The 27,739-nt window shown below is 38.3% G+C and overlaps 2 protein-coding genes across 4 annotated transcripts; both read left to right on the plus strand.

Moving 5' to 3' along the window:
- The first annotated feature begins 148 nt into the window (after positions 1-148).
- On the plus strand, positions 149-9,821 carry LOC139953339 (acyl-CoA desaturase-like). Of its 2 annotated transcripts, none has more exons than XM_071952847.1 (5): positions 149-489; positions 6,469-6,760; positions 7,061-7,191; positions 7,623-7,828; positions 8,015-9,821. In XM_071952847.1, exons 2-5 carry the CDS (start codon positions 6,496-6,498, stop codon positions 8,451-8,453), a joined length of 1,041 nt encoding a protein of 346 aa, XP_071808948.1. In that variant the 5' UTR covers positions 149-489; positions 6,469-6,495; the 3' UTR covers positions 8,454-9,821. The 2 variants fall into 2 exon arrangements, with proteins under 2 accessions (XP_071808948.1, XP_071808949.1); XM_071952848.1 differs by lacking the exon at positions 149-489 and adding an exon at positions 4,594-4,769.
- Positions 9,822-11,305: 1,484 nt separating this feature from the next.
- Positions 11,306-27,707, plus strand: LOC139953338 (long-chain-fatty-acid--CoA ligase 5-like). 2 transcript variants are annotated; one of them, XM_071952846.1, is made up of 20 exons: positions 11,306-11,612; positions 12,127-12,218; positions 12,342-12,459; positions 12,906-12,973; positions 14,355-14,456; positions 15,153-15,252; positions 16,120-16,292; positions 16,933-16,965; positions 17,174-17,299; positions 17,928-18,011; positions 18,508-18,642; positions 20,347-20,432; positions 20,753-20,804; positions 21,672-21,767; positions 22,507-22,668; positions 22,958-23,074; positions 23,690-23,833; positions 24,441-24,542; positions 25,155-25,226; positions 25,984-27,707. In XM_071952846.1, exons 2-20 carry the CDS (start codon positions 12,135-12,137, stop codon positions 26,119-26,121), a joined length of 1,992 nt encoding a protein of 663 aa, XP_071808947.1. In that variant the 5' UTR covers positions 11,306-11,612; positions 12,127-12,134; the 3' UTR covers positions 26,122-27,707. The 2 variants fall into 2 exon arrangements, with proteins under 2 accessions (XP_071808947.1, XP_071808946.1); XM_071952845.1 differs by having other exon boundaries at positions 11,308-11,571.
- The last annotated feature ends 32 nt before the right edge of the window (positions 27,708-27,739 follow it).

A 27,739-nucleotide genomic window follows, 5' to 3' on the forward strand; every position in this document is an offset into this window, starting at 1 on the left:
GCATCACGCGCTGCACCATTCATGGCACGCATCACGCCATTCCCAGTAGGTGGAGCATACTGCAAGGCTGGCACCCGGCGTCTTGTTCACGAAACATCGTTAAGGATGGGAATGACCGTGAACCAGCAGACCATGATAACACGCGTTTAAACGGCCCAGCACTGTGAAAGTAGTTAACTATATGCAAATATAGTCACAATCACGTGATGCCTGCTAAAAAAGACAAGACGTGCATCATGTGTGCGCATGCATGATGTACATTATGTGTACATGCATTAGGTCTGTACAACCCCAGCTATACTGTATGTACACTCATTACACAAAATTATTACATGGTATTTTAGGACGCAAAACTAGCAGTATAAAACTCTGGGTTTTGTGCAGTGATTTGCATCCGATACACACATTTCGCGGCTTCGTTTTATTTATTTTGGTGGTCAAAATAAATGCTACATTACCAGTACCGCCACATTACTGACATCAAAAAAGGTAAATATTCAATATGTAACCTAACTAAAATGGTGTGACTTATTTGCAGCAATTAAATTTGACTGGGCATGTATTGTATTGTATGTACATCACATTCGCACGTCGTGGTGAAATATGCATGGATAATAATATTTGTTGACAGTCGGGACAGTGTCAGTGTTTTCAACATTCAATGTCCACAATCTTGAAGTACTGTCGTACATTCAGTGTTTGTTGTAGGATTAGCTATGGTTGGGGCTAGGCTAGGGGTTCACGCACACTGGCTGTTTCAACAACCGCCTTCTAGACTGCCCTGGATTTAATCAATTCGACTGACCTTGATATGATGAAGAAGAACGTCTGTATTGTGCTGCTGCTCGTGGGGCCCAGAGCTCAGTGCTTCGGTATAAGAAATGGAGAACCGACCGGGGAGGTGGGATTGTCGGGGAAGAATTAGTGGAGTGTAGAGTTTCATTTCCTGGGCAGTTGTTGTCCTCCAGCTACAGTGTTCAATCTAAATTCTTCTCTGTTTGGTTGCTATAATAATCGTACATGGAAGTTAAAAAATAAAAGGGGTAGGATTCCAAGGGGTACTATAACCATGGAGGTAGAACCTCCATGCTATAACTATATAGATGTTAAATTTGCATCGGGGATAAAGAATATTAATTTTGGGTTTTTACCCATATACACTGATGTGTGTAGCACTGTATACTCAGTACTTTCCTGAGTCCTGTGAAAAAAATCACAGGCATTTATTTACTCACTCGATATAATTTACGGAAACAAACGACTCAGATTGCTACCGGGCAATCTCGGTGGTCTACTTGGTATGACACTGCTCTAGAATTGCAAAGGTCGTGGGTTCGAATCCCACCCGAGTAAAAATGCCTGTGTTTTTTTTTCACAGCACTCGGGAAAGTACTGAGTAAAAACAAAAAAATTAATATAACTAAACTGCGCCAATAAAGTATCTAAACACTTACAAATAGTCAGATTTATCGGAACCTGAATTAGTATGCCAAAGAATAATTATTCATTTATATTCACCGTTAATTTCTGCACATTTTGACACATCTTATGTTGCGCTACGATGTTGTTGGGTGGATTTATGGGCACTTGAGTGGCTTAAGGTCGAATTTCAAAAGTTGCAAAAGCCCCTATTCTCCCCAATTCCAGAAGGGAACTCACACAAGCCTCACACACAGACAAAATCAAGATAAAAGACACAAACTCGTTTCGTTTACTTGACCATGAAATTTATGGCCGTATCTTTAACTCTAAAACTGCTGATATCCTGTCCTCAATACTTGGTGTGTCCTCCATCACTGTTAACGGCAAGGAGTGGTCTTCTCATACTCCAAACGAGACATCTGATCTGTCCCTGGTCAATCCCCTGCCATTTCCCGATCAGGATGCGTCGCAATCCCTCGAGAGTGGTGTCAGGCTTGATGGACTTGTTCACTTTCTTCTGCTGCAGAAGTCACACTCGGGCGGCCACTCCTTGGCAGGTTGTCCACATTTCCCTGAGCTTGGTAGCCATTCCACCATTTTACTGACTGTCGCTGGTGACGTTCCAACTTGATGAGCTGCAGCTCGAATCGACATACCGGCTTCAATCAAACCAACGATCCGTCCTCTTTCCTGTTTGGTCAGTTGAGCCATCTTTCCTGTTATCTTGAAACACCTTTCCCTGTCTTACCATAATCAGGGATTCTGGCTCTTAACCCATTTTGTTGTATGCCTCCCATCTTTGACCCCTTTGCTTGGTTACTGACAATTATTGCTGATGTTCATCGCAACCGATTTACCCAAAACGCGACAAACAAATCATTTATTAAGGGCGGGCAAAAGAAACGCTGATCTTACTTGTCACAATACAACGATTTAGCTTGAATAGGGGCTTTTGCAACTTTTGAAATTCGACCTTAAGCCACTCAAGTGTCCATAAATCCACTAAACAACATCGTAGCGCAACACAAGATGTGTCAAAATGTGCAGAAATTAACGGTGAATAGAAATGAATAATTATTTTTTGGCATACTATTTCAGGTTCCGATATATCTGACCATTTGTAAGTGTTTAGATACTTTATTGGCGCAGTTTATATAGTTAATATTAAAATATAAGTAAATAGACCAGTACACACACTGCAAAACACTGTATGATAATTTACACCATATAGGCCGAGGTGTTGTCACGTTAAAAACTACCTAAAACAGAGAATCAACATTAATGGGGTGTTAAAATAACACAAAATGTAGTTGTTTTTAAAGAGATAAGTATTATTTGTAACTGTTTTTAAGAAATTAGTGTTATTAATTGTTTTAACCGATCCCCTATAAAAACCACTTTTTCAAAATTATTCATCCTAGCCAAATCGATTGAAAACATCCTCAGGTGCAAAAAAAGAAAAGAAAAAAAAAGAAAGAAAAAACAAAGCCTGGAAGTTGGTGGCAAGGTCGTAAATGTTTTCCTTATTTTAACACCCTATGGTATGGATGGTGTAAATTTTGTAGATTGCCTTGGTATCAATATGTGCCAACACCCGACACATGGTGTAAAGAAAAATACATCAGTCTTTGCAATGTATGCTTATCTGCCTGTTGACTTGGCATTGAAGTAAACTTGTGAATTGTTGTGAAATTAAAGTACAGTTTTATACTGACAAGCTCAAACTTAATTTTGAGAAGAGTCAAGAGCCTGGCCTCTGTACCTTTAACTTTGTACCATAACTGTTACTAAAATGTACATTATATTACAATAGTCCATGCATTTCTTGTCCGACCATTTATTAATTAGATTTGAATGTTTAAAGTCACCTGGAAGTGGTATTTTTTCAAAATAAAGCTTTTGTCACTAATATATGTGTTTTGATGAGTGGAATGTGAATAAACAATTAACTAAGGTTTAAAAAAATCAGTTCTTATGTTATTTACAAATTTAAGAGTAGACCCTGACCCGAGAGGGCGCTGTTCGTGACGTCAATCGAGGCAGACTTTGCCTGTAGTAATGCGTAGAATAAACACAATTGCAAAGTACATGTACGGACCAAGTCGTGAGTTTGTACGTTTCAAAACAAAACAAAAAACTTTTTGAAATGTTCCAACTCACGACTTGGACGTACATGTACTTTGCACGTGTGTTTACTATACGCATTGCAGGCAAAGTCTGCCTCGATTGACGTCACAAAAGGGGTAGGCGGAGTCAGCCCCCAAACAACTTTATATATTTTTTAAACATATAAATCGTGACAAACAATTACTAAAAAAATTGTTTTATTGTTCGTAAGCATATACTCTTATGTTTGAAAGAAAAAAATTATATTTCCAGGTGACTTTAATTATGGGATTCCATTGAAACGTTGTGTCGAGCATTTATATGCCAGTATAAATTCAGTATTTAAGTGTTTACTATTTTAGTTCACTACCAATTTCTTTTATGAAAAATCTACTTTAAATTAGTTGGACTCCAGGTCATGTTGCCTTGGTAACAGACCCAGACAACACTTGTTTACCATTAGACTAGACAGTTTACAGACATGATTATTTGATCTACTTAAGTTCCACCTGTAATTTGTTGCCCTTGAAAATAACCCAAAAAAATTGTGCATTGAAAATCCTGAACTGCCCATTGAACCTATCATAATCATGAGTACATGAAGGTCAGCCCATGTTGTTTCATTTTAGGACCATCGTTTTCAGAAAAGTCACTGTAGGCCTACAGATGAATTTACAGCATAAATTCACTTTGTTTCGCTTTTATCAACATCTGCTATACCATGGCATACCCATTAAATGCATCTATTTGACATTTTATTTACATTTCTCAACCTGAGTTGTTTGTTTCCGTAAATTATATCGAGTGAGTAAATAAATGTCGTCACCAGTAGGGAAACTAAAGGTTATAATGAGGTTATATATATTTATCAGACGATGGCATTGACAAGTAGTCGTACGATGTTCACTTATCCAATGGGGTCCTAGCTCTTAAGTGTTGACTGACCTTACACACATACTAGTGGTTGTGACTGATCATGCAATGGTGCATGACGCAATTATGTGGGCTTCCCCAAAAACCTTGCACAAAACTATTTGTAAGCTGTTAAGTACACATACATTATAGATTACCCTACCTTATATTTTTTTACCAAGGTGTTTTATGTAAGATGTGTGACTGCCCATGCGGCAATACATGCAATTGTGCTCAGCCCTAAAACGGTTGTGATATAATTTGCCAATCGCTCTGAGAATAGCAGGTGTATTGGACCTTTCAACGCAATTCTAGGTTCTCCAATTTCGGTAAGATTTTTTTAGCTTGTAGATAATTAGTGTTGCTCATTGAAAGAAATAGGTCACCAGCCAACGTTTTGGTAATACTGTTCAGACTGTTAGTACTGCCTCACTTTTCCCCTTTAAAATGTTGGGTGATTTTTTTGAGTGGGCTATTGTTGGTTACGAAGGTTGAGTGTGAATATACAGTCTGACCTTCCTAGAGAAGTTACAAAAAGATCCCAATAGTCTGAGGGTCTGAGTTAAACCGATTCCAATGCCGATAGTTTTATTTAAAAGATAACGTTGCCTTGGATCGGTCGAGTTGGCCTTTGAAAGGCGTTTGTAACCGTTTGCTATAAAATGCAAATGGGTAGAAAGATGTTGTAAAAGTAGAATACAATGATCCACAAAATCATGCCTAGAAATTGCATGGTTTTCCTTTTACCTCGTCGACCACCAATGTCGGCCATTTATGGGAGTCAAATGTTTGACTCCCATAAATGGCCGACCGTATTAGTTCGCAAAGTAAAATGAAAACCACGCAATTTCAAGGCAAACTTGTGTGGACCATTGTATTCTACTTTTACAACATCTTGATCCAACCATTGCGTTTTATAACAAACGGTTACAAACGCTTTTTATAGACCGATCCGAAGGCAACGTAGTCCTTTAATTCAGGGTGAGTTTGAAACTATTTGAAACGACAATTGAGAGACGAAGGTATGTTAATTTATCCACGGAGGCAAAGTATAGATCTAATGATTCGGTTTCGGGAACCGTTCGATTATACATGTATAAATTCTACACAATAAAATTAACCTGTGAAAATTCACCTCAGCAGTTTGTATTCTTTTAGCTTAAAAAAAAGATTCATTTTTGTGAAATATTGTTTAACATCTGCAAAATTCTGGTTTTCCCTCTTTCAAGACGGAAATGTTTATTAATACACAAGAAGTACAATCTTTGCCTGCCACGTGCATTGCATTCCATTTACCGTTTTGACCGTGCATGCACAAGAAACACATCAGATTGTCCATCTGCGTGATCATTTATGCAATACTGGAAAAGTTCGTGATGAAATGCAATTATAGAGCTGACATTGTAATGCAATGCCGATAAAGCCTTCTGCTGTACGCGTTTGATATGCACGTATCGTTTTACCTCGGAATAAAAAGTACAAAACGCTCAATGAATTACGCATCAATTCACAAAAAATGAACCACAGAGTGTATTTTATCTTTTTTCTTTTTGCATGAGTCGTCATTAATATGAGTCAATTATCGTGATATAGAGTTCAAGTGTTTACTTGAAAAACACAATATAATATGCCCGATGGATATTTTGCGTAAAAAATACATTTCGGAGATTCTTTCAGTAAATGCTTAGTTTGCTATGGAAACTCGAGTTCAATCAACTGTCGACGATGACGTCATATAAATGGGAATAAACTTTTTCCAAAAGGCATGTATCGTTAGTATCAATACATTCCAGATAACGAAACCCAATTGCAGAAGTCTGGTATCAGCAGACAGACTATGAACCTATGTGTCATGCTCGGATGTTACTGCACATCGAGTCTAAAACCAAAGCTTCAATTGAAAAGTAACGATTCAATTGTTGTGGTTACTTTACTAAGATCAAATCATAAAAACAGATTCTTCCGGTGTCCGTGATATACATTTTCCTCATAGGAAATTTAAGGCACATCTTTATTTGTCTCTGATAGGATAACTTGCGAGTTCATTAAGTCAAAATGGCCCCACGAAACCACATCTACTCTTCGGTGGAGTTGACCCCGGATGAAGGCAACGCAGAGCAGGTACAAGAGGAGCATGGTGAGACCGACATGCCGGGGACAGAGTCGGCGGAGATGGCCGACAGTCAGCTAGGAGATGGGGTGAAAGTCCCGACGAGAATTGTGTGGCGTAACGTTGTTATTATGGCGGCGTTGCACATTGCATCCGTCTATGCTTTCTTGTTTCTGACGTGGAAGTGTCGAGCGAACACGCTCCTTTGGGGTAAGTGTCTTTGCTCTAAAATTTGCATTTTTTCTCCAACTGACGTCAAAAATAAACTGAAAGGTGATCCACCTTTTAGGACGCTCATTCAGGAAACATGCACAAGTTTGTGTGGGACAATTATTGATTGCAGAGATTTAACGAAATGAAACTATGAACAAAACATGACTTTTACGGACTCTAGCTCTGATGCTGCCGATCAGCAGTGTGTGTTCGAATCTCTTGGTCATGACACGTGCGTTCCTAAGGAGAATACTAAACCATTATTGACATGTTATTTTATTGTTTGTGTCTTTTCAGCTATCGGGCTTTATCTTTGCGGCGGTATTGGCATAACAGCAGGGGCACATCGGCTGTGGGCTCATCGCACATACAAAGCAAAGCTCCCTCTACGGATACTCCTTGGAATGTTTAACTGCGTAGCACTCCAGGTGAATAGACACCACAAAATCCCACATTCAATGTTTTTTTTTGTATAACAGAAACTACAAATTCAGGGCCAGTGGAATCACAAATGCATTACTCAACAAAACCACACAAACCGTCGACATCACTTGATTGCGCCTTGCACACAGCAACGTCGACATTCTTTTTTATAACGTCACAAAACCCCACCGTTAAACTTGATGTGGCTTGTAAGTGGTTAAAGCTCCTGCAGTTAAAGTTAATAGTTCGTAGCATGATCACATACCAGCACTAAACTACAAATCACTTGTCAGTCTTTCTATTTATCTAATGACATGAGACATCACAACATCATGTCTACCAAGCTGAACAAAATATTGTAACCGACAAAGCTCTCATGATGAACATGATTGATAAATCCAACAAGTGTGACTAAGGCAGCTTTTTGTTTTTGCAGAATGACATCTACGATTGGTCACGAGACCACCGAGTTCACCACAAGTACTCGGAGACCGAGGCCGATCCACACAACGCCACAAGAGGGTTCTTCTTCGCTCACGTCGGCTGGCTCCTTTGCCGAAAACATCCTAAGGTGATCGAGAAAGGGTCTAGAATTGACCTTCGTGACCTCTTGGATGACCCAGTGGTGAAATACCAAAGAAAGTAAGTAGGAGTTACTTTTTGAATGTGTGTCAGTGCGAAACGATGAATGTTGCATTCCAATTCGTAATGTTGTTGTGGTGTTTTGTGGCAGGTACTAGCTGTACTCCAATTAGTAATGTTGTGGTGTTTTGTGGCAGGTACTAGCTGTATTCCAATTCGTAATGTTGTTGTGGTGTTTTGTGGCAGGTTCTATCTCCCGTTGATTTTGTTCTTCTGTTTCATCTTACCGACTGCTGTACCGGTGATCTGCTGGGGAGAATCCATCTGGAACGCCTTTTACGTTGCTGGGCTGCTACGCTACTGCTTCACTCTCAACTGTACATGGTTGGTGAACAGCGCAGCCCACTTGTGGGGGAACAAGCCGTACGATCGCTTCATCAACCCTTCGGAGAACAGATTCGTGTCCTCTTTGGCAGTTGGTGAAGGCTGGCACAACTACCATCATACCTTCCCATGGGATTACAAGACAGGGGAATTCGGCTGGAAGATCAACATAACAACCATGTTCATAGATCTGATGGCAACCCTGGGCCAGGCCACAGAGCGGAAGGTAGTGCCCAAAAAGGTCATACAAGCCAGGATGCAGCGCACTGGCATTTTGGGTGCAGGAGTGGGATGCGACTAAGCCCCCTTTCGAATTACAAACACAGCTTTTGTATTGCTGTATAAGAAGAGTACTAGCATTACTGTTATTTTTTCATGTCATTTAAGGAACTTAGTAAACAGCTTTGATTAATTAAAGGATTAGGTTTGCTATATTATGTTTTTCCACAGCAAATGTGTGTGGATTTCAAAAGTTGACTTGTATGTGTATGTTTTTGTGTTTAAGATGAATTATTGTGTATTGCTGATAATGACATTGTTTAAAAACAGCGCCTTCCTCTACAGAATGCGAAACGACAAAAACATTTTATCCAATAAGTTCACAGTTGTAAACAACGAACAAACTCTGGCTAAAATCATGTTCATGGTGACAGCCAAAGTACCGAAAACAAACAAAAGTGAAACACATTTTTATAAATGCACCCTGCCAAAGGATGGCATGGCTGGCTTATAACTGTCATTACTATATTTATATTATAACAATTTTGGTGAAATTTCTAAATGTATTTAATTGGTGTGTACTTTGGTATTGTAAGATTGAAATATAAATGCTCACATATTTCACTATTAAACTTGGCATTGGTAAGATTGAAATTTAAATGATCACAGGTTTCACAGAAACTTGGTATAAAGATGGTGGAAAACTCCCCTTGTGACATATTTCCCGGAACTGCTTTAATTTTGATGTCGCTGGTCCAAACAAAATCCGAAGTTTGAAAACAGAAAGGGAAAAAGTGAGTGTTATTAAACTGAAAAGTCTGTCGACTCTGATGTGAATATCGGCCTTAGATAACTCCTTATGTTTGCCTCGTATTTTAAGCTGTAGCTTTTCCATGTTGAATTTTGGGACTAAAATATTATTCTTAACATTAACACTTTATTAATATTAAACTTATATTCTTAGACTGAAGTGCACTAAAAATCAAGGTCACATGGACAAGTGCCATTTTGAAGAAAAAACCCTAGGAAACTGCAGTTGCTACAATAGAAGTTAAGTGGTAGTTTCATGTGACTTCCATGTATTTATAGTGTTGTGTGGTGCATCACTTCAAAAACAGTCTTGTTGAAAAAAGGTGTTTTCACTCAGAATAACCCAAAATTCATTTCACACCAATAATTTGCGGCCAAGAGCATTTGAACATGCCTATAAACTTTATCTATTTATTTTTTGAAAGTACAGGAATTTAGACTTGAAAGTCATGTAAAAGTGCCTAATTAGCTGTGAAAAAAAACGTTCACTTTCTTTTCGTTTTATGAGAAAATATCAAATTTGGAACATTTCAGTATGTTGTTGTATTACCGTTTTTAGTTTAACTATTGTTATTGTTATTTCAACATTGCCTATACTAAATAAAAATAAACAAAAACTGCACGAATGTTCCAAATACAATGGAGAGTAGTTATTTTTGTCAGCACTGCAATTTTAATAATTACTACATGTATATCCATCACAACAAACAACTTGTCCTTTTTCGTTTATCAACAAGAAGTAGACTGCATAATAAGGACTAGGCCTCCCACCATTTTAGAACTGTGTTTTGCGAATGAATAGACCACATGTGTTGGCTAAACTCTCTTCGAACAGAGTGAAACGCACCTCTGATGCACAATGCACGTCTGCCTTTTTGGGAGTCAATTTCTTTGTGTACATTTGGCTCCCAAAATGGCGGACGAGATGAGTTGAGTGCGATGCGCGTTGTGCTAGGGGTCGGGAAGTCGGGCTTTGGTTGCGGTGAGAAGGGGGTCTTCATTTGGCGGGCTGGAACTCATTTTGGGGGTTTCTCGCATCACCATGTTGTTGTTTTTTAGGGTGGGGGCTTGGTGGAGGTGTAGAAGGGTCACCCGGTAACAACAATGGAGTAATTGCTGGTGAGAAGCTTTGGATAGACCATAGAACAAGGAACAGACAGGGTTACGCAGCGGCGCGTGCTCATAATTATTAATTAAAATGAAAATTAGACGTTGCAAGAGGGCCACGTGGGTGACCGCGGCGTGTGGTAGAGGGCGGTTGCGTAATTTCGCGTAATTTCGCAACCGCACACCTTGTTTATGGATTATCAGTTTGAAAAAACAATAAGCACAGGTGTTGTATTTCCAAATAGAATTCATTCAACAATGGAGTCAGTGTGCCACTTTGTTCCTTGCTCTATGCTTTGTTCAAACCATAGTTCAACATTGCTCCATGGTTCAACATAGTTTGTAATCATACAGTTATAAACACAGCTTTATATATATTTATATATATTTGGTTTGCGGTAACACCATGTGTGTATCTACTTGCCAGGTAGAGTTGTTCTTAGGGAACTGTCTTGCTTTATTCTACTGCCGTGGAGTAGATAATCGGAGGTTCGGGAGACTTCTCAGTTTTGAAAAGAACTGTCCTGCTTTATAACTATTCAGGGCGGATGGTATAGAAATTTGACTACTACTTTAGCTTATAGGATCGGAATAACTGTTCTGCCGCGGAGTCAGTTCGGAATTGGTCTCAACGTTTCGACTAGCTTGCTCTAGTCATCGTCAGGAGACAATTCACTAAGAACAAGTCTACCTGGCAAGTAGATACACACATGGTGTTACCGCAAACCAAATATATATTGATACCCCACCATGCAATGCCTCAAATCCTATACACAGCTTTATAGTTTATACTTCTAAGTTCTTGAGGTTCTACCTCCACGATCTCACCACCTCCATGAAAACACCTATTGTTCGGTACAATAAACGCGATGTGATTTCGAGGCCGATTGTGGTCGTCTTTCTTGATGATCAGTCAAAAGGCACGAATTTAAATAACAATCAAAGCTTCGGCAAGGCCTTGAAATATGGCTTGGGTTTACAGCTTTCTTTTTATGGATATCTCTAGCAATGGATGGCTTCGCTTCGGTGCAGATTAGCTGGACATTGTCCAACAGTAGTACGTGTAGATCAATACGGTCAGTGCAACTATTGGCCTACAATAGCTTTAGGGTGTGTGTGATATTGGTTAGGATTCAAGCACGCTAGTTGCAGTTTACAGTCACATGATGCGTTGGTTGGAGTCTACACACTCACACGGTAGCAGTTTACTTTTTGAGGCGTAAAGTCCAAGGTTGTGTCACGCCCCTTCAAATTCTAGAGTTCTACAAGCTTCATTAAAGCAGGTAAGCTCGCTGCAGTGCAATACATTATTTGTTGATAATAGGTGAATAATAAACTGTAGTATTTTAACCTGTAACTTTATGGACCTAGACTAGAGTTCAATATGGGTACCGTTCAATATGTGTTCTGATCGTGGAGTAGGTTCTCCATCCATGCTCTGATGAAAGTCAAGAAGCTTGCACCATCTTTAGTGACCCGCCCCCAAAAAGAGGGGAACTTTATTGGCAGTGAGAATGACCAGTGCATGTGGAAATTATATTTTATATAGAAAGAAAGATTTACACTGCACCATATGGTTCCTTGCTCTGTATCTATATGCTCTAATTTGTATTCTATGTTTTTACTTCTGCTGAAGCTTGAATTTACATTTGTTTAAATTAAATCAAGGGTACGAGGTTCATGGATGACCCCTTAAAGAACTTGTTTGGTAATCCTAACTAAAGCCTGCATGCTAAAATTATAAAGAGTAGTTTTTTAAAAGCATCCGGCAAAATTTCATATGAAATAATCCTACAGTTACAAACTAAACTAAACCAAATTTTCTGATTTTACCACAGAATCCGTCATGGCCAGTAGCGGAGTGACAGAACAGCTTAAAAAGCTAGGACTTCCGGATATTGATCCCAAACAGCAGTCAGTAGAGCTACCAGTAAGTTGAAATGATTGAGTTTATGTTTTATATCTAAACTGGAATTGCAAAACCCCAAACTTTAGATCATACTTCCACAGTATCTCGTTTTTTAAAATATTACAACTTTTTTTCTTCTGAAAGGGAACTACAGAGTACGTGCGCGTTTCCCCACTAGTCAAAGATGGGAAGCTCATATCAAGATTCTACGACGGAGTTGAATCGCTACACGACTGTTTCATGCGTGGCTTGAAACTCTCTGGTAAGTTCATTAATTTGACTCTGGTCTTAAAGTCCAGGACGCCATTTGGCTTGAAGTGACCACTTGACCATGGTCAGTCCTTTATTCTTAGACTCGGTCCAGTAATCCCTAATCAAATTATTAACTCCTACTGCCAGTTTCTTAATCCAAATACAGATTTCTTGTGGAAGATTTACTTGTTATTGTTTTCCTTTGTGATATGATTGGCATAACGTGCATCTGTTTGTTTTGTAACTTGGTTAGATTTCAAAAGGCCCCCTTTTAAGATCCCAATGCTAAGAGAAAAGAGAATTAGCTGTTGCAAACTGCTTAACCAAAATGGACGTTGAAATGTTTTGCTATCAGTTAACGCAAAGCCATAAGTGGGCCAAGTTTAAGACAGTATTTTCTCTCTAAATGTTACCCTTCATTATCTTGCCATTTTACTCCTGTTCCTGTTTATACAGCAAATGCACCATGTCTTGGATGGAGGGCGATGGATAATCATCCATACTGCTGGATAACCTATGAGCAGGTATTATTTATTTATTTTGAATACTTGTTTGTTTGGGTTTAAGGACACCTATTGGTAATTTTCAAAGACCAGTCTTCTCACTTGGTGTATCTCAACATATGCACAAAATTTGGCATTATCCCAATATGGGACTTTGCCGAGCATAAAGTAGAAGATAACACACCTGTGCAAATTTGAACTCCATTTGTCGCGAAGTGGCGAGATGATAATGGAAGAAAAAACACCCTTGCCACTCGAAGTTGTGTGCTTTCAGGTGCTTGATTTCAAGACCTCAAAATAATTCTGAGGTCTTAAAATCAGGTTCAAATATTTCAGTGGAAAATTACTTCTTTCTCAAAAACTACGTCACTTCAGAGGGAGCCGTTTCTCACAATGTTTTACACTAGCAATAGCTCTTCATTGATCTCTAACAAGTAAGTTTTGATGCTAACAACTATTTTGAGCAATTACCAATAGTATCCAGTGCCTTTAAACCACAACACATTGTAGGTTGCATTGCAATGCAATATTAAAATGACATGTTTACAAAATTAAATAATTGTACAAATGATTTTATGCAAAATCGGGACCAGCCAGATGTTGTTGATAAAAGGTTTCAACACAATACATGTATACATAAAATATACATTAAATTGGTTAAAGGAACACGTTGCCTTGGATCGGACGAGTTGGTCAAAACAAAAGCGTTTGTAACCGTTTTTTATAAAATGCATATGGTTGGAAAGATGTTTTAAAAGTAGAATACAATGATCCACACAAGTTTGCCTCGAAATTGCGTGGTTTTTCTTCTACTGTGCGAACTAACATGGTCGGCCATTTATGGGAGTCAAAATTTTGACCCCCATAAATGGCCGACGTGTTAGTCGACGAGGTAAAAGGAAAACCACGCAATTTCGAGGCATGTTTGTGTGGATCATTGTATTCTACTTTTACAACATCTTCCTACCCATATGCATTTTATAAAAAACGGTTACAAACGCTTTTCAAAGACCAACTCGACCGATCCAAGGCAACGTGTTCCTTTAAAGAACTAGACAATCATTTCAAAATGCAATCATGTTGTCATTAAATCTTTGACAGCTGGGATTTAAAAGAATTTCTGTAGCTGTCAGTTATTCACAGAGGTGGAACCAACCCCGTCATGTTGCTTTCTCTCAAATGCTGTTGTGTATAGTCAGATTTAAGGGGTGGGGGGGGGGGGGCTATTATGTCTACATTTGGTGGACTGCTACAGTTTTTTACCCCATAGTCGGGTTTATATGCACAAACTTTGAAGTATATTACGGCCTATGTATGACAATTCATCCATATAGACCAATTCATTAATCTTAAGCTTTTATTTTTAATCCCGAAAAAAAGTCATGACTTCTTTTTCTCTTAGGTATACGCTCGGGCGATGAATTTTGGTTCTGGTTTGATCCAAAAGGGGTTATCTGCTGGCAATGACACGTACATCGGTATCTACTGTATGAATAGAGTTGAGGCAAGTACAAGGCATCTAGTATATATCTTTTGGACGAGGTGTGTTTCAAGTTGAATCCAAATCACTTTTGTCTGGATCTTTTTGATAAGTCCATTGCACTCGGCCAAGACACAACACGCATAAAAAGCATCCGAACTTTCTTGGGTAGGATTCGAACCCATGACCTTTTGTACTTAAGAGCAGTCGCTGCATGAACCACAAGATCATCTCAACACGAAAGGCAAGCCTGATGGATTGTTCTTGTAAGGGCAAGGCTATTTTTTTCTAAGTAAAGATCACCGAATAGAAGTAAATGTAAATCAAGAGGGGCACTTAAGCAATGACCAGGGCCCTATTTCATAAAGCCTGTAAGCACAAAAGTAAATGTAAATCAAGAGGGGCACTTAGGCAATGACCAGGGCCCTATTTCATAAAGCCTGTAAGCACAAAAGTTTGCTAAGCACATAAAGTATTGCTTAGCAGTAACATGTTACCAGCCAAAATCACGTTAAGTTTACATTGATGTGATTGGTGCCCTACTAATGTTTGCTTACCAAAGACATTTGTCAAGCAATGTTTTCTGCTTAACACCTTTATGGAATGTGGGCATGGAGGCAACTACCTCTATTACCTTAAGGAGTTATCAGTAATCTTAGAAGGGCCATTTGAAAATTTGATTATAAATTTTGTTTTTGTTCATGTTGGTTTGTACTACAGTGGGTTCTGACTGAGCAGGGATGCAGTATGTACTCCATGGTGGTTGTACCTCTTTATGATACACTGGGACCTGAAGTGTGTCAGCACATCGTTAACCAAGGTTTGAAAAACTTATTTCAAAATATTAATGATATAATAATAATATGGCAGGATAATCATATCAAAGCTGAGAAACTGAATCGTAATGGATGCTGCTGCAACATTGTGAAGTCATAGATCAATATTCCCACCAGCCATGGAGAGAACCAACACACATCTATTTTCACATGGCACAGCGGGGAATCAAACCAGGGCCACGATGGTGAGAGGCAAGCAGGCTGCTCACCAGCCATGGAGAGAACCAACACACATCTATTTTCACATGGCACAGCGGGGAATCGAACCAGGGCCACGGTGGTGAGAGGCAAGCAGGCTGCTCACCAGCCATGGAGAGAACCAACACACATCTATTTTCACATGGCACAGCGGGGAATCGAACCAGGGCCACGATGGTGAGAGGCAAGCAGGCTGCTCACCAGCCATGGAGAGAACCAACACACATCTATTTTCACATGGCACAGCGGGGAATCGAACCAGGGCCACGATGGTGAGAGGCAAGCAGGCTGCTCACCAGCCATGGAGAGAACCAACACACATCTATTTTCACATGGCACAGCGGGGAATCGAACCAGGGCCACGATGGTGAGAGGCAAGCAGGCTGCTCACCAGCCATGCTACTTAAACATGTTGTAAAGAGGGACTGTACCAAAACCTAGTTCACATTATAGTTTATTCTCAACAAACTCCTGAACTTGTTTCTCTGTGCACGTACAATATTGATAGATACTGGTGTTATGTAAGACCCAGTATTATGATCAAGTGTGAAGCATTTGAAGAGTTTCTTTTGAAAGATAGAATAAATGGAGTCAAACTAATTATTTTTTTCCACTAACTATTGAAACCTTTTTTTTTGTTTTTGTGTGTGTAGTTGAAATTAGTCTTGTAGTGTGCGACACATCTAAAAGAGCTGAGATTCTTTTAGATCAAGCAGCATCGATGCCTGGCTTGAAGCAAATCGTCATCATGGAAGAGGCTACGGAGGAAATGAAAATGAAAGCAACAAGTCATAACATTGAGCTACTTCAGTTTGCAGATGTTGAGGTAATCCGGTCTCTCGTACAATCAAGCAACCAATCAATCAATCAATCAATCAACCAGCCGCAGAGACAGCAAGGGTCTGCCTGCGATTTCACTTGGCTCGCCAGTTGTTGAGACCAGAATGGTCTTGGCCGACCTCTGGGCCCTTCTAGCCAGAGGCTGGCTCTAGGCCCCTCCCGGAGTTGATGGCGATGCTAAGTACATTTTTAGCTGGGGTGTTATCTCTCATAAACTTAATTAAACCTGGGCAACAAACAATGACCAATGTGCATGGTTGCTGTAGCAGTATACCATTAGCAGACTGACTCAAGTCTGATGTAGACTTGACTCTATTTTAGACTTGAATCTGACTGCTTAAGGCATACTGCTACAGTCTGCTTTACCTGGTGTTGGGGTCAAACTTATCTCATGAAACTGACCTAGCTTTGGGGCTAAAGTTCATTTTGGGTCATGCTCTTTATAACATTGACACAGTCGTGATTTTTTTGTGTGGCTGAAAGAGTCTGTGAATCCTCTGAAATGTAACACCCAGGAGGTTCAGGGGCTTTCTCTAGTCCAAATATATCTAGTCCGTTATTATAAGTATAAAAGGAATGTAAAAAGATGAGAAATAAGAAATGCTTTTATTATTAATTTTTGACAGGAACTGGGAGCAAATAATCGGCAAGAAAAAGTGGTAAGTGTAAAGCTAGTTTTGTGGTGTGTTTGAGGTATGAATAGCTCTTGCGTCTTGTCAAAAGGCTACTATATCACTGTTCTGATTGGCATGAATTCAAAGCTCTACTAACTCAGTAATTGAATCAATAAAAATATAAAACAGTGTATGATTGTAATTTTCTTGAATTCGATTTTGTTGAATCTGTGTGTTTTTTCTTTTTCTACAGCCTCCAGTCTGGGAGACAGTGAGCACAATCTGCTACACTAGTGGTACTACAGGGACACCAAAGGGTGTTATACTAACCCATGGGAACATCCTGGCATGCGTAAACGCATTCTTCATTCACAGAGGGGTGAGTATTACGCAAGAAATAGGAGTGGGAAATGGAACGCCAATGTTTTTTGTTTTGTTTTACTTCCAGCTTGTTTCAAATCAACTACGTGCAATCTGCACTCAAGGTCAAGTCAAGTTTGTTTATTTGTCCACAGTATCAAGATCAGTCTATGATAGCAAATATTACTACAATCTACAGAATTTTGTTTTGATATTTATGCTAAATTTACAAGGATACTACAGGAGAGCCCATTGAGAAGCAGATCTTGTAAGGATGATTGGCCCCAGACAGGCTTGCTCATCGAGCCAGACCAAGAGCTGTAACAGAACAATGTAACTTAGCGGGCAAATTACATGGCATGATGCATGGGCTCAATGAACAAGCTGTGTTTTAAACCTTAAATATAGAAATTCTCTGGGCAAGATATTCTCTGGGCCAAATTTTCTTAAGCCTTTAAGCACAAATGCTTGCTCGGTACAAAAAAACCTTAGCTTAAGGAAAGAGTAACTACCAAGAGTATACCTTCCCTTTGAATTATTAATATTTATTAACTTTTTTTTTACACACTAGGCTGACGCCAATTGTTGTTGCGGTTTTGTCAGAACTTACTTCCCTTTATATTTATTCCCCTTTTTGTTTTTGTCAGAGCTCAAGTAAGTTGGACCTACGCACAGATGATGTCTACATATCCTATCTTCCACTGGCTCATATCTATGAGCGTCTGTCACAGGTAAATATCATGTCAATAATTTTAATTTAAAAAGGACAACAAATATAGACTGTAATTGAATCGTAATAATAATGATAATTTCAATCAATTTCTTGTAAATTGCAACGGTCATTCTGAATAAGAATTATAGTCTCCAAAGCTTCCGAATGGAAACATCACATCAAAGTGTAATAGGAGGGTTGTTTCTGTTCAACAGAGTGTGGGTTCGAATCCCGGTCGTGACACTGATGTCCTTGAGCAAGACACTTAACCATTGCTTCTCTCCACCCAGGGGTAAAAGGGTACCTGCGAGGGCAGAGATGGTTCTTGTGATTGATAAGCTTAGTGCGCCTTTCTGACAGTACAGGCTGTATACTCCCCAGGGAGCTGAGACGGTTTAATTGGCCCAGTGAATGTTGAAGCGCCATGAGCGTCACTGCTTGACGGACCTGAGCTCTATATAAGAAGCTACTATTATTAATAATTGTCACTATTTTGAATGGTTCTTGCTTCCTAGGTGACTGTATTTATAAATGGCGGACGCATCGGTTTCTTCCGTGGAGATCCAAAGAAACTTCTGGATGATATTAAAGAATTGAGACCAACAATGTTTCCATGTGTTCCGAGGGTCATGAACAAAATCTACGACAAGGTAAACTATTTTCATCTAATTTGTACACAAGGCTTTAGGATTATGTCACTTTTTACAATAAGATTCAAATGCTAAAAGATTTGAGAAAAAGCTAATATTAGTCATCAATGGTTGGTTCCGTTGGGATGTCATCAAACAGGATTGTGACTTTGTTTCTATATATAGTGCTTTATAGATCAGCATCTCAAAGCACTCATGTTAAAAAGAAATTGTGAGACCTTTTACGACCCACCTTATAAAGGTTTACAAGGTGTTGTGAATTTGGCAGCCTTTGCCATAAACGCCAAGGCCAACCACTTCTCTTGGCGATGAAGTGTAACTGGGTCCTTTTATGGCATTTCACAACACATTGCCAGTACATGTAGACTTATCCCTCCCTTAGGGTGGCACGTGTGGCCACTTCTCTTGGCGATGAAGTGTAACTGGGTCCTTTTATGGCATTTCACAACACATTGCCAGTACATGTAGACTTATCCCTCCCTTAGGGTGGCACGTGTGGCAATCTTAATAGGCACTAGACACGCTTGAGTGTCAAATACCCGTATTTTTACTAAGTGTGTCTGGTCCCGGCCCCCAAAATATGCATAAAATATGTCAAACCTGTCAAAATTGGGGCTCGATTTGTCATCGAAGTTGCAAGAAAAAACCCCACCCCATAACACATTATTGCACCAAATTGTGTGCCTTCACAGATGCCTGAAAAGGCTCCAGGCCTGAAGTCTTTCTCAGATTCAGTTATTTTAGTGAGAAAAAAAGCTACGCTTTAGATGGAATTGTTTCTCACAATTTTGTTTATTTTTTTATGATCAGCAGCTCTGCGTTAGTCATACTAAAACATATTTTGAGTAATTACCAAACCTGTCCAGGGTTTTTTAAAAGGCCTGGACATCCGGTGCTTAAAAACATAATGCATTTCAAGCTTTTATTTCGAGGGAGAATATATATTTGTTTCTGCATAAATCTGTTTAGCATAAGCGGCGCCTAATCAGTTTAATTTGTTTTTATCAAGTCATTAAACACAACCACATCATGCATGCAAGTTGGGTAAATTCCGGTGGGGGGGGGGGGGAGGAGGACCAGTTCTATTTTTAATTAAATTTCTATGATCCTGAAAAGCAACTCGAACTCAAACACTTCAACTCATTGAAATCTCTGATTGTGAAGTTACAATGGATGTTATCCATGGCATTGTGTCATTGCAAATATCACCCTTCCAGGTAGACCATAAGCAGATCCCTTATACACGAACATTGCTTCACAGACGTCAAAAGCAAAAGAAATAATCAAACTATACATTGATCAATAAATGGGAAATTCTACGACAGACTGGGAGTAAAAGTCACAAATTGAAAGATTGTTAGCGTTGATTATTGTATGCAAAGGGTTGTGGTTGAATATTTATAGGTTCAATACTGACTATTGTTTTCTCATATGGGACCGATAGTTAAGAAGCAGGGTCCAACTTCATAAAGCCTGAAAAGCCTATATTTTTCAGGACCAGTAGTTCTTTATGTTATGGTAAATGAGGGTATACTTTAAAATGTTTTATTAGCTTGGACCTGTGTTTTTGAAGCTATAACTTTTTATTATATACAGGGTGCTCTGATAATTGGCAATAAACCTGAAGTCATTAACAAGAATTTGCATTAAGCCTGGTTCCTATATACGACCTAATTTAATCAAATTATTCTTGCTGGTATGCAGGTGCAACAAGGTGTGGCAGCAAAAGGAATGCTTGCGAAATTTCTTTTGAACACAGCACTGAGCAAAAAAACCAAGGAACTTGAAAGGTATGACACTGCTTTCATTTTTTAATTTATGTAGACATTGTTTTCAAAGTTCCCTTGTCAAAATCAAGCCCTGACAAAGAATGAGCCACCCTACCTATCCACCACTGACAAATCAACAGCCCCTCCAAGTAAACTTGTTTAACACTCTTTATTATCCTTAACATATTTTAACATAAGAAATGGTATCGCGAATTTTCGATGATATCAAGATATTGCCCAAGCTTACCTCCAATTCTAACCTCACTACCTTTGGTTAAACAAAGAGCATTTACCAAATAATTGTAAAAAGTTAAAATTAAATTCCGCGTTTTTTTTTTCAGAGGAATTTTCAGAAATGACAGCTTTTGGGACAGAATCTTTGGAAAAATCCGGGTGAGAAACTAATGTTTTCTGTTCTGCTGAATCCAGCATGTAACAAAAGACATGTTTTGCTTTCGAGTGAATAGTGTAGAACTTTTGCATTGATGTTGTAATGTATGAAGGATACTGTAATGGCACTTGAGAGCAAGCTCAAAGGGGTTTCTGGTTGAGTTATCATCGTTTTAGTTGTCACTGTTTGAGTTATCATTGTTTGAGTTATCACTGTTTAAGGTGGCTTGTACTCTCATCAATGTGGCCCTGGTTCAATTTCCTCCTAGGGCTATATGTGATTTGAGTTATCATCGTTTGAGTTATCGTCATTTGAGTTATCATCGTTTTAGTTGTCACTGTTTGAGTTATCATCGTTTGAGTTATCGTTGTTTGAGTTATCATCGTTTTAGTTGTCACTGTTACAGTTATCATCGTTTGATTCTAAACTGTTGAAGGTGGCTTGTGCTTAAAGTCTTGCCTCTCATCAATGTGGCCCTGGTTCAATTTCCTGCTAGGGCTATATGTGATTGAAGTTGTGCATTGGGTTTCTCTTATGCCACAAGGGTTTACCTCACTGCCCTACAATGGTCTTCCTCCCCTCAGGAAAAATCAAACCTTCGATATCTGGCCGTGCTTTGTGCTCTTATATCTGTCAATGTAGCATGCTGCCAAAGGTTCCCTTGCATGCCTGCAGCTTGTGGCATCCTTTGCATTCAGCACCTCAGCTGCTAGTATTAAAGGATGATCAGCCTCTTAAATCACATAACTCTCAAATGGCTTGTTATATCCATAAACAATTTTAGGAATTGATGTCTGCTTGCGACTGTCTTCATGAATGAATCTTAAGACTGAGTAACAATTATAATTTGATTTGTATATTAAAACTAGGTGATGACTGGTGGGCGAGTTCGGTTTATCACTACTGGTGCTGCTCCTGTTTCCCATGAGGTCAAGATGTTCTTTAGATGTGCTCTTGGTGCGTCGGTAAGTAGTCACGGTTATCCTTCTGAGTTTTCTTGTTAATGCTTTGAGACTCTTGTTAAGCACTACAAGAGTTGTTAAAATCTAAGGACAAGTAACTCGTCCTAATCTCAAGATGAGACTAATCTTAACTCTTTTTGACTCTTGGTTGGGATGAGTTACTCGTCCTAACTCGAAATACTCGAGATAAGACCAGTCTAAACACTTTGTTAGGATGAGTAACTCATCCTTTGTCGAGATAAGACTAATCTTAACTCTTTGTGATTCTTTGTTAGGATGAGTAACTTGTCCTACCTCGAAATACTCGAGGGAAAGACCAGTCTAAACACTTTGTTAAGATGAGTAACTCGTCCTTTGTCGAGATAAGACTAATCTTAACTCTTTGTGACTCTTTGTTAGGATGAGTAACTCGTCCTACCTCAAAATACTCGAGATAAGACCAGTCTAAACACTTTGTTAGGATGAGTAACTCGTCCTTTGTCGAGATAAGACTAATCTTAACTCTTTGTGACTCTTTGTTAGGATGAGTAACTTGTCCTTACTAGAGATACTCAATAAGACCAGTCTAAACTCTTTGTTACAATAAGTATCTCCTCCTAAGACTAGTCTTATATTTTTGTGAAATCCATCCCAGATTGTTTGTCCAGCCTTGACTTAAAACCTTCACTTGAACAAAGGGAAACTAGAATATAATGAATCAAAATATTCTTAAAAAAGAGCTCGCTGTTAATGTTGTTTGCAGTTAATTGAAGGTTACGGACAGACTGAGTCTGGTAGCGTATCAACCATAACACTTCTAAACGATGTGAGTGCTAACCATGTCGGATGTCCGCTGGTATCCATGTACTATAAGCTACAAGATGTTCCTGAGATGGACTATTACGCTAAAGATTGCCAAGGAGAGGTAAGTCAGGGTGCCATACTTAAGATTCACTGTCCAGGGCTCGTATTGAAGACCACTGGGTTTGGAGCTCATAATGTTTGTTTACTGGACCAAAGGAGTGATAAGTCAGGGTGCCATACTTTAGATTCATTGTCCAGGGCTCGTATTGAAGACCACTGGGTTTTGAGCTCGTAATGTTTGTTTACTGACCAAAATATTCTTCACAAGAACACCCTCAAAAGGAGATTGCGTAACAATCAAAATGACAACATATATTTCTAGCTTGTCATACTTGTTGTTATCCTGGCAGATTTGCCTGAAAGGATTCGGGGTGTTCAAGGGATACTTCAAGGAACCAGCGAAGACAGCTGAAACAATCGATGAAGATGGTTGGTTACATACAGGAGATATCGGAAAATGGCTGCCTGTAAGTATAGAATTAGCTTGAACATCTGACGTCACAATATGAGGCTCATGAATTAACCCAGAGACTCACCTTGAGCCTATGTCAATCCCTGTCCATAAGCACATTTAACCTCGCATTCATTCCAAATGGAGATTCATAGTTAAATCCTACATACATGTACAAATGCTGCATGCATCTGCCAAACAGTACCTCGGACCAATCAAAACACAGCTATGGAAAGCTTCTGTCACTACCTGTTTATCCAATGTAATGGTTGTATCCAATGAAATCATCAGTTCTGTAAAACAAATACGTGTATAGTCCTTGCTGATGGATAAAGACGTCCAGCGAAGACTCTAGTAGTTGACTCTAGAGTGTCCTCAAGGAGGGCGCTGTTTGCCCCGGTGATGTCATATGCAAATCAAATAAGTTTGGTTCTACACCTCATTAAATTTGTACAAGTAAATTCAAATTTTACATGCAAATATAGAGAAAATCCAGTTACAAGTAAAAGTTATTCACCAACAATCACTTTGCATACTAGTTTTTGATTTTTATTTGATTGAAATATTGAAGTTTTGAGTCATGAAATGAACAGCATTTTAAAAGAGTAAAAATTCTTGTTGTTTTTATTAGAATGGACAATTATCAATCATTGACCGGAAGAAACACATCTTCAAAATGGCGCAGGGTGAATACATCGCTCCAGAGAAGATTGAGAATGTCTACATCCGCAGTGAGTTTGTCTCACAGTGTTTTGTACATGGAGATGGCCTTAAGGTATATGCACAAATTGATAACAGCTATTTGTAGTTTTCTAATTCAATATTTAAACTTTAAAAGTGAACATAGTAAGAAAACCTAAGTACTGAGTGCACGGTACTAACACACATCGGTGTGTATGGGTGAAACAAAAATTGAATGTTCTTTATGATTGCCTTCCTTCTGCAATAATCAATCTTTGTCATTTACAGGTTTATGTTTGGAAACATTTGCATACATTAAGGAACCTCACAGCCAAGTGATCTAGTACAATGTACTTCTGTGGCTCACAGAGCTTGAGTTTTGAATAATTTGTATGTGTTTTCTTTAGGCGAGTCTGATTGCGATTGTTGTTTGTGTTTTTTTTATCAATCTGATTGCAGTTGTTGTTTGTATTTGTATTAGGCGAGTCTGATTGCGATTGTTGTTTGTGTTTTTATTATCAATCTGATTGTGGTTGTTGTTTGTATTTGTATTAGGCGAGTCTGGATGCGATTGTTGTTTGTGATTTTATTATCAATGATTGCGGTTGTTGTTTGTATATGTATTAGGCAAGTCTGATTGCGTTTGTTGTTTGTGTTTTTATTATCAATCTGATTGCGGTTGTTGTTTGTATTTGTATTAGGCGAGTCTGATTGCGATTGTTGTGCCAGATGAGGAAGTGATTCCAAAACTCGCTAAGAGTAAAGGTGTCGCAGGAGGCATCAAAGAAATCTGCTTAAACAAGGTAAATATCAAAACAATAATGCAATATTTAAAACTTTGCATGTTAAGAAAACAATCAGCTGGCGAAAGTTCAAAGACAGAGAGACAAATTAGGACACGACCAACATAAGGGCTAGATAGCTCAGTTATAAGAGTGCAAGCATGATAATATGGAGGTTGCAGGTTTAAATCCTGCTGGCGTCACTTTGTCTTTGTTCATCTCAAATCTACCCTGTCGGTTTTCCTTCTTGATTCTCAATAAAAAGTGCAATCCCTAAAGGTGATTGATCCCTTACCAGGTTGTAATCTTAAACTTGGTTGTGATCTCTGGTTTGTTGTTATAAAGTAGTTATTGGTCGAATGGCTTCTGACTGGCACCCCTGAACAAAGATAGTAATAAAGTAGGGACACTTCCATCATTAGGGCTAGATTGCTCAGTTGGTAAAGAACCGCCATGTTAATTCAGAGGTCAGAAGTTCAAGTTCCACTCTTGTAAATGTTTCTCATTCTTCCCCAAATAAATAACAATAGAGTTAAATACTGGTGGGTATTAAGTCAAGTGTGTTTGGTAAAGTCAGTGGTTTAAGTTTGCTTTTTATTGACAAGGTACTTTTCATGACTTATTTCCCTCCAGGATGTGAAGAAAGCGGTTCTAGATGACATGGTCAAGATTGGCAAGGTAGCCAAACTGCATAGCTTTGAACAGGTAGGTGAATACTTTTTATCAGTTGGGCAGAGTAAATTTTCTTGAAGCCCTCTGTGAAGCTACACTACCACAATTTAGAAAGACCATTCCATAGTGTTTTTTGTTTTTTTGATGGCGGTGGAAAAGGTTGGCTTAGTGGTTTCTTTCTCTGCCTTTCACCTCTATGGGCTCTGGTTCGAATCCCACCTTAAACCAGAACCTTTTATGTGGATTGGGTTTCCATTCCATACTTGGTTACATGGGTATTTCCTTCACTGGTTGGACTTTGGAGGTACTGAGTATACAGTGCTTAAAGAAACATTACAGAATTGGTAAACAAAAACAAATTTTGAAGATTTACATACTTACAAATTGCACAGTCTAATGATGATGATAGTAGAAAACATCCCTTGCAATATTTCTGTCTGAAGTGTCATACTTTATAAGAAATAAATTATCTAATTTCGCGTTTGGAGCCTATCGCTCAGTGAGCGTTTTATTAATTTGTTGTTTTGCATCGATGTCCTACAAATGTGTATTCGGTTTTTCACTATTTTCTCGTGACCCAGATGGCCGCTCGATCTCAAACTTCAAAAGATTTGTCAGTTTAAGTATATTATGGTGGATTAAATAAGTGCTTACACTCCCAGCAACTGTTTTGTCGACACAACCAATTCTGTAATGTTCCTTTACCACACATGGGTGTGCAGTCACACTAAAATCACATTTAATTTTATCATGATTAAAATTGTATTGACTACTTTTCTTAAAAATTCAGGTGAAGGATATATATCTTGAGAGTGAGCTTTTCAGTGTGGAGAACAACTTACTGACCCCTACCATGAAATCAAAGCGTCCATGCTTAAAGAAGCATTATGCTGAGCAGATTGAAAGCTTGTATAATAATCTGGAGTAATATGAGGACAGAGTCACGTGAGTACAATAAGCAAAAACTGTCATCCAGTAAGCTAGAATTATTCTCGCTTGTTGTCTCAACAGAAAGGGCCTAGCCAAAGTGTGTCTTGTAACAAACTAGCAAACAATTTTTGTTTACTTTTGTTTTTCAATATTTACCACTTATATACCTCGTTCATTTTGACTGCATTTTATTACTAAAACATTCCTTATTTGGCATTACATATTCAGGGCAGCTTGAAGCGTTCATTTTGAAGCGTTCATTTCGACTTTATTTTATTATTAAAACATTCCTTATTTGGTATTACATATCCAGGCCAGTTTGAAGCATCACAATTTTTCTCAGTATATTTCTTACATTGTTATTTCGGTTTGTTTGAAGCGTCACAATTTTTCTCAGTATATTTCTTACATTGTTATTTCGGTTTGTTTGAAGCGTCACAATTTTTCTGAGTATATTTCTTACATTGTTATTTCGGTTTGTTTGAAGAGGTTACTTTAAGGTAAGGGTTCGATTGAGCAAAAATACATTTTTTGTAGCAGCAAGTTGATTTTAATTTCTTGTTATTTTACCAATACCATAAAGTTTTCTGATAACACACTGCCAGATATAGTTTTTATCAACTGATAATTTGTAATGTCTATTTTTGTATTCATAAAATTAGAGATATTCACATTAACTTTAACATAATTAATTATTAATAAGGTGAATGAGTTATTGAAATATAAAGCCTTCAACCATTAGAATGATCTTCAAGATTTATGATATTAGCTTTAAATTGACTTTATTTTTGAATATTTTGGTAACAATATTCTATATAACATTTCCCGTAACATTCAGGGTATTTTATTTTTCAGGTTTGTTTGATTTGTATTTGACTTTTATTAGCTGAACAAAGCCATTGGGCACTTTCGGTAAACAGTATTGTGCAAAGGCCCACACTTCGTGTATCACTACTGATATAAAAAATAAAAAACCTGTGAAAATTTAGGCTCAATCGGTCATCGGAGTCAGGAGAAAATAACGGGGAAAACCCTCCCTTGTTTCCGCACGTTTCACGTGTCATGACATGTGTTTAAAATAAATCTGTATTTCTCGATTGATAATTGTTTTAATGTTTTCTCGAAAAGTAAAGCATTTCATGGAATAATATTTCAAGGGAAGTCTTTCACCATTACCTTCTGTAAACCCTGTAAGTTGTTTGTAAATCTGTGAACTTTTATTTTTTTCTGTGCCGAAAGTGTTTAATGGCTATAGTGTATAAAGCAATTTCGTTGACTGAAAAACATAGGGGAAAATATAATTTTTGTAACAATACTTGTATATTTTTGGTAAATTTTACTATTATTTTCCAAGTCTTCTTTCTCAGTTTGTTCAGATTAATGTTAATCTGTAATACTCGGGTGTCTGCCGAAATGTGCGGTTTTTTATATATTGGTTTATTCTCTACACTACAAAAGTTTTAATAAAAGTTTGACATTAAATATATTTTGAAGGTTGAATGAGATTAGAGATGTAGAAACGTTTAATCGGACTTGATATTCTGAAATTAAATATGGTGTACTCTACTAGTTGAGTTCAAAGAATGTTTGTGTATACTTTCCTTTGTTTTCAGGTA

Source organism: Asterias amurensis, chromosome 21 (assembly GCF_032118995.1).
Source record: "Asterias amurensis chromosome 21, ASM3211899v1".
Lineage (NCBI taxonomy): Eukaryota > Metazoa > Echinodermata > Asteroidea > Forcipulatida > Asteriidae > Asterias > Asterias amurensis.

Excerpts from the sequence above, each read along its gene's own strand:
- LOC139953339 (XM_071952847.1), top strand. The coding sequence starts at position 6,496 with ATGGCCCCACGAAACCACATCTACTCTTCGGTGGAGTTGACCCCGGAT. Across the intron at positions 7,192-7,622 it reads TTAACTGCGTAGCACTCCAG|AATGACATCTACGATTGGTC; the intron begins GTGAATAGACAC and ends TTGTTTTTGCAG. Across the intron at positions 7,829-8,014 it reads GTGGTGAAATACCAAAGAAA|GTTCTATCTCCCGTTGATTT; the intron begins GTAAGTAGGAGT and ends GTTTTGTGGCAG.
- LOC139953338 (XM_071952846.1), top strand. The coding sequence starts at position 12,135 with ATGGCCAGTAGCGGAGTGACAGAACAGCTTAAAAAGCTAGGACTTCCG. Across the intron at positions 14,457-15,152 it reads ACTGTATGAATAGAGTTGAG|TGGGTTCTGACTGAGCAGGG; the intron begins GCAAGTACAAGG and ends TTTGTACTACAG. Across the intron at positions 17,300-17,927 it reads CATTCTTCATTCACAGAGGG|AGCTCAAGTAAGTTGGACCT; the intron begins GTGAGTATTACG and ends TGTTTTTGTCAG.